Here is a 7500-nt window from a genome sequence, read left to right on the forward strand (position 1 = left end):
ACACACACACACACACGCTGACAGAAATAACTGAGCTATAGTGGGAAACAAAGAGGAGAGAGAGAGAGAGAGAGAGAGGGAGAGAGAGGGAGAGAGAGGGAGAGAGAGAGGCACATGAAACAGCAGGAACAAGAGAGAAACAGCAAGAGAAAAAAGAAAAATGGAGCACAGAAAAGAACAGAAAGATGAAGAGAAGGAGAGCAAGAGAGAGAGAGAGCAAGAGAGAGAGAGAGGGGGGAGAGAGAGTCACTATGAAGTAGAAAAATAGAAACTCAGAAGAAAGAGAAGGAGTGAAAATAAACAAGGGGGAGGAACAGGAGGATGAGGAAGAGGAGGAGGAGGGGAGGAATGCCAGTAAACGACAACAGAAGAAAGGCAATGACACACACACACACACACACACACACACACACACACACACTCACACAGAGAGAGAGAGTGAGTCACTTGTATCTGCAGGCGATGCCATATGTACGGGTGCTTATGTGTGTGTGTGTGTGTGTGTGAGAGAGTATTTATATCCCATAGCGCTCAATCTCCTTGTTACATCTCCTTTGCGACAGACACTAAGCACCTCTCTCTCTCTCTCTCTCTCTCTCTCTCTCTCTCTCTCTCTCTCTCTCTCTCTTACTGAGGGTGGGTGGGTGTGGAACCGGGAAAAGTGTGATCCGGCCCTGATGTGGCCCTGATGCGGCCCTGATGTGGCCCTGATTTGGTCCTGATGTGGCCCTGATTTGGTCCTGATTTGGTCCTGATGTGGCTCTGATTTGGTCCTGATTTGGTCCTGATGTGGCTCTGATTTGGTCCTGATGTGGCCCTGATGTGGCCCTGATGTGGCTCTGATATGAAGCTGATCCATTCCAGAAGCACATAGTCTGGTTAAGTGCAGGGCTGATGCTGAATGAGAATGAGCTGATGAACATCACATGGGAGAGCCATGGGGATAGGAGTATAAATATGAGTGGGTAGGCGTGTAACTGTATGAATATGATTGGGATAGGAGTATAAATATGAGTGGCTAGGTGTGTGAATGTATACATGAATATGAGTGGGCTATAAATATGAGTGTGGAGGCGTGGCGGATTTAAATGTGCTTAACTTAAGAGACGCGTCGTCTCCCTAGATGCTCTCCAGTGTGTTGTCCATATTCTCGCCGTCTCACTCCAACTGTCTGTCTTTTTATCTGTCTTCTATCTTGTGCTGTCTGTCTGCCTGTCTGTCCGTCTTCTGACTGGCCGTCTTGCTCTGTCAGACTGCCTGTCTCTCTGTCTCTCTGTCTCTCTGTCTGTGTGTGTGTGTGTGTGTGTGTGTGTGTGTGTGTGAGGGCATCTATCTCACAATCTCTCATTAAAGCTTATCTCAGCCCGATGTGATCCTGCAGTGTGGGCTGATCAATAGGCCAGCCACAGAGACCTCTTCACACACACACACACACACACACACACACACACACACACACACACACACACACACACATAGACAGCCACAGAGACCTCTTCACACAGCCTGACTACTAACAGCCGCCGCCGGAGAGCCAGCCTGGCACAGACTCGGCCCAGAGCCAAGGGAATGTGCCCAGATTCAGGGCCACATCAGAGCCACATCAGGGCCACATCAGAGCCAGATCAGGGCCATATCAGGGCCACATCAGAGCCAGATCAGAGCCAGATCAGAGCCAGATCTGTGGCTACAGAAGAGCCAGGTTAAGGGCAGATAAGCCCCAGATCCCTTTGAGACTCAGTGGCCATGCTGCTGCTGGCCTGGAGTCAGGTGCCACAGACTCCAAGCTAATTCCTTCTGTCTCATTATTAAAACTATCTCCCTCTCACTCATCTCCCCCCCCCCCCCCCCCCCCACTTCCTCCACCCCTCTCTCTCTCTCCCCCCCTCTTCCTCCACCCCATCTCTCTCTCTCCATCATCATCTCCCGCAGGCAGATTCGTGAATGGAACATAAACAGCTTCATGAGAGGTCCGTGGAAACGATGCACGATGTACCTCCTCTTTTTACGTTCTCTTTACCTAACCTAAAGATCACGGCGCATATCTTTACCTCTCTAACTAAATTTGCCATGCCTACAACTCAATGGCATCATTCAATCACACCAATTCCTCATTTCTGAAAGTTTCTCATAATTGTTTACGGAACTGTATTATGTAAGGCTGAAGCTTACTAAAGGCTGAAGTTTTTCACCACATACTCCAGAATACCTCATTTATCGCTGCTAACACGTCTACTCCCATGCCTTTGTGCAAACCTCCCACATTTCCCCTGCACTTTCCAATAAATCCATACGCACAAGCCAGAAAAAGCGGATGCTGTCACACACACGGTGCTCCATTACATCCATACGGCCAGTGTGTACATATCATGCCATGTTTTAAACACCTCCGGAAACGGGCCAGTAATGATTTCGCACGTCGTCCCCTGTGTGATCAGTCCGAGTAGAGTCGCTGGCCCGCGAGGAGACTAATTCGGCCGCCGTGGAGCGCAAATGAAGGCGGATCGAAAGCGCGGGGCGAGTGGCCTTCTGTTCAAGTGGAGCTGATCAATGCTGCAGCCAGCACCCTGCATGCACCGTATGCTTAGATAATTACACACACAGCAGCACGGAAAAGAGACAGCGGAGGAGGGAGACAGAGAGAGAGAGAGAGAGAGAGAGAGAGAGAGACAGAGAGAGAGAGTGAGAGAGAGAGAGAGAGTGAGAGAGAGGGAGAGAGAGAGAGAGTGAGAGAGAGTGAGAGAGAGAGAGAGAGAAAAAGAGAGAGGGATACAGATAGATGGATGGCTGGAGATAGAGAGGTACAGAGAAAGAAAAGGGAGAAAGAGAGGAATAGAGAGGAAGACAGATAGAGAGGAGAGAGAGATAGAGAGATACAGATGAAAAGATATAGATTGGTTTGGATGGAGATAGAGAGATAGAGAGATATAAAGATAGAGAAATAAAAAGATAGGGTTAGATAGAAGTACAGAGAGATAGAGGGATAGAGAGATATGGCTGGATAGGTAAAGACAGGATTCGATGGAGATAGAGAAAGAGAGCGAGGGATAAAAAGGGGGATGTGTTGAAGATAGCTTTAGCGTCTCAGGGTGTGTGTATCATCCACTGGATATCAAAATCAGCAGCATACCGAGGGCAGCTCCGACTCTTCATATGATACTCAGCAAGTCACTTAGCAATTTCTCAGTTCATCTCCCACGTGGGAAAACCCATCGACACCAACAGAGAGAGGGGGATACAGTACAGGCAGGTGGAGAGGTGAGTGGATAGAGAGATGAAATAAGAGAAGAGGAGAAGAGGAGGAGGGGATGTCGGGTGTTTACCTCTCTCAGATAACAGGAGATCCCTCTCATGGCCACGCTCATGGCGGTAGGTGAGGGAAGCTATGGAGAGAGGGAACAAATAAATGACAGAAAGGAGGGGAGGAGGACAGGACAAGAGATATACAGTATGATGATGCATTTTCTCCTTCACTGGTTCAATTTCCCATCTTTTTTATGTCCTGCTGCTCATATAGCAATCATATACCATATGGTCAGGTCACATACAGTATGTGTGTGTGTGTGTGTGTATACATGTGTATGTACCATGCTTGTATGAATATCTATCTATCTATCTATCTATCTCTCTCTATATATATATGCATGTACTGTATGTATATGCGTAATGTCATGTCATGTAAGCATGTATGCATATATGTTCATTTGTATTATGTATGGTTCTTATCGATCTATCTATCTATCTATGCATCTATCTATCTATCTATCTATCTATCCATGCATCCATCCATCCATCCATTCATCTATCCATCTATCTATCTATCTATCTATCCATCTATCTCTCTCCTTCATCCTCCCCTCCTGCGTCCCCCAGTCTCACTGGCGGCGGGTGTTCCAGACAGATGTTGAAGTGTTTGGGCTGGTTGGGCTTGACCCTGCGCAGGGCTATCCTTGTCTCCCCGATGAACTCGTTATGGGTCAGCTTGTCCTCGTCACACACCGACACCCTGGGAGCAGGAGAGGGGAGAACACACACACACACACACACACACACACACACACACACACACACACAAACACACACACACACACACACACCACACACACACACACACACACACACACACACACACACACACCACACACACACACACACACACACACACACACACACACACACACCTGATTAGCCAGAAACTATGCTCAGAGAGGGGTCAGGACAAGTTTAAGGTTACACACACACACCACACACACACACACACACACACAAACATACTGAAGAGTCAGGGTTAGTTTGAAGATAACTCATGAATTTATGAGCAGAAAGAGTCTAGATGAGTTTGAGGCTATGTAGACAGACACACACAAACACACACACAAACTCACGCAAACAAAAGAAAAAAAAAACAAGACAAGTTAAAAATGCACATAGACATTTTAAAACATATGCTTGTACGAAAGCACACGTACGCACCCATACACACACACAGACACACACACACACACACACACCACACACACACACACACAGACACACACACACACACCACACACACACACACACACACCACACACACACTCAGACACACACACACACACAACACAGACAGGAGTGACTAATGTGAGGGCTGAGACAGCCCAGGCAGCCTAGAACCAGCAGGCATTCTGTCCCCTTCTGCCTGATTGGCCATGAACTGACAGGACTGCTGTGCTGTCCAGAGCAACACACACCATGAACCACATCACTCAGGTACCTCATTTACTGCATATACAGTAGAACCACATCAGGTACCGGCCCCATTTACTACACCATAGAACCACATCACTCAGGTACCGGCCCCCAATTACTACACTCGAACCACAAGTACCTCATTTACTTTATAGAACCACATCAGTCAGGTACCTCATTCACTACACTATAGAAACCACATCAATCAGGTACCAGACGTCATATTCCAGACCTCATGTACACACCATACATTACATTGCACCATACATTGCATAAAAACACTTGTCCAAAGTTGAGTGGAAATCCAGCCAGAACAATTAGAGCAGTTAGATCTCAAACACCGACAGCACAGTTAGCAAAGTACCACCTCTGGGGAACTTCTAGCCAAAACAAACAGTGGGTTGTTTTTTAATAAGCAGTGAGTTTTCTTTAATGAACACAGTGGGCTGTTTGTGAGGTATCCAGTGGCACCTGGATCATGTTTTTGAGCACTGAGATAGTAGTGTCCATCAGGGCTAACCTGAGGCATGTTTGATCTCAGACACACTGATGAGATCAGAGCACAGAGGGCAGCCAGCCTGTCTGCTGTTCAACAGCCAGCTCAACTGGTCAACACAACTTATCACAACTAGCAGAGTAAAGCTCTAGCATGACTAATCACAATTGGTAGAGTAAAGCTCTTGCATGACTAATCACAACTAGCAGAGTAAAGCTCTAGCATGACTAATCACAATTGGTAGAGTAAAGCTCTAGCATGACTAATCACAACTAGCAGAGTAAAGCTCTAGCATGACTAATCACAATTGGCAGAGTAAAGCTCTAGCATGACTAATCACAACTAGCAGAGTAAAGCTCTAGCATGATAATCACAATTGGTAGAGTTAAGGTTTAGCATGACTAATCACAACATGTAGAATAAACTGATAACATGGCTAATCACAATTAGAGTTAAGGTTTAGCATGACTAATCAAAATTAGAGTTAAGGTTTAGCATGACTAATCACAATTAGAGTTAAGGTTTAGCACGACTAATCGCAATGGCAAGAGTTAAGGTTTAGCGCGACAAGTCACAATTGGTAGAGTTAATGTTTAGCATGACTAATCACAATTGGTAGAGTAAGATGCTGATAACCAAACTAATCTCAACTGGACTAACCGCAATGTGACTGAGAGAGCAGGAGAATCACGGGGGCCAAAGACGCCTCAGCACCCTGACAGGGACAGACCCATTCCAACAACCATTCCGCGTTCTAGTGAGATTAGAACTCTGCAGGTGTAACACTGTTCTACAGCAACAATTCTAACTCATCAGAAACTCTCAACAGCTCCTCCGGAATATTACAGTTTTTCTCCGTCGCTTTGGTGTGTTTCTCGAATCATAATGTGCATTTGCACAACAGTTGGTACATTTCTCAAAACAATTACTGCAAACTGCACTGCGTAGTGGATAACCTGCAAAAGCTCGTTCCTTGCTCAAAGTGCTTAGTTTATGCCTGAAAAGAAAATATGTAGGCTATGCCAATGAAACGGTCAGTGCAAGCAAAAGGGACAAAGTCATGATGTCATTGTTATGTCAAGATAGCCAAACTGTTTGGTCTTCAATGTGACAGTTTACTCTGTATTTTCTAATGAACAATGTGCAAGGCAGCACTATTTTCTATTTTCGAAAAGAGCAATGAAATACTGTAAGTCCAATTTGTTTCATGGGGTAGGACTATTAGCAGGGAACCAGTACAGTACATATTGACCAACATGACACCAACCACTGAAAATAAAAAATACAGCAGACATTTGTACAAAATCAGTTGCACGGATGTACAAAAGCATTGCTTTTTGTTCGAAATGGGAAGTAACTGCTTCAAGGATGTCATAAGATGATACGTAGTTTGAACAAACAGTTTGAGAATGACTATTCTGTTCTGAGAATTGTGTTAAAGCAACTGAGCAAAAGTGCACAGGCAGTGGTGTTACATTAGTATTGCTTACAGTCACACAGCAAAGGGGGTTAGACTGCTAGAGGGTGTGTGTGTGTGTGTGTGTGGTGTGTGTGTGTGCGTGTGTGTTTTGTGTGTGTGTGTGTGTGTGTGTGTGTGTTGTGTGTCGTGTGCGTGTGCGTGTGCGTGTGCGTGTGCGTGTGCGTGTGCGTGTGTGTGTGTGTGTGTGTGTGTGTGTGTGTGTGTGTGTGTGTGTGTTTCAGGGTCACTGATTACTGTGGCACACACTGTGTGTGTCACCCTGTCACCTCATCACCGAATAACCGCCTGGTATAATCTCCACATGTCACTCTACTCTGCTCCCAAGCACTGCACACACACACACACACACACACACACACACACACACACACACACACACACACACACACACACACACACACACACACCACACACACAGAGCAGTGCGAAGATCACAGGGGCCGCTCTTGGAAAGCCTCTTTCCTCGACTGAGACCCTGCTTATATAAGGGTTTCATTTCTTCCTCTGCAGCGACGCTCTTAAGACACACACACACACACACACACACACACACACACACACTCACGTATGCTCGCATGTAGGAGTCTCACTCGCCTTGGAGACAAGAAATGAGATGCGAGTAAAGTCAGAAACGCTGGCGACTGAAGACGGAGGGGGATATTAAGGGAGTGTGTGTGTGCGTGTGTGTGTGTGTGTGTGTGTGTGTGTGTGTGTGTGTGTGTGTGTGTGTGTGTGTGCGTGTGTGTGAGTGCCCCAAACGCAATTAGCCCCGTGGACGATAAGAGGCAGATGCGTA

General features: G+C 46.3%; 1 protein-coding gene across 1 annotated transcript in view; it reads right to left on the reverse strand.

The window, feature by feature from the left end:
- LOC134070080 (double C2-like domain-containing protein alpha) overlaps positions 1–7500 on the reverse strand; it is a gene marked incomplete at its 5' end in the record, with an annotated part of 23850 nt that overhangs the window by 10387 nt on the left and 5963 nt on the right. Inside the window, 2 exon segments of the mRNA XM_062526292.1 lie at positions 3324–3383; positions 3880–4006. Coding sequence (XP_062382276.1) covers positions 3324–3383; positions 3880–4006 — 187 coding nt within the window.

Source organism: Sardina pilchardus, chromosome 22, assembly GCF_963854185.1.
Source record: "Sardina pilchardus chromosome 22, fSarPil1.1, whole genome shotgun sequence".
Lineage (NCBI taxonomy): Eukaryota > Metazoa > Chordata > Actinopteri > Clupeiformes > Clupeidae > Sardina > Sardina pilchardus.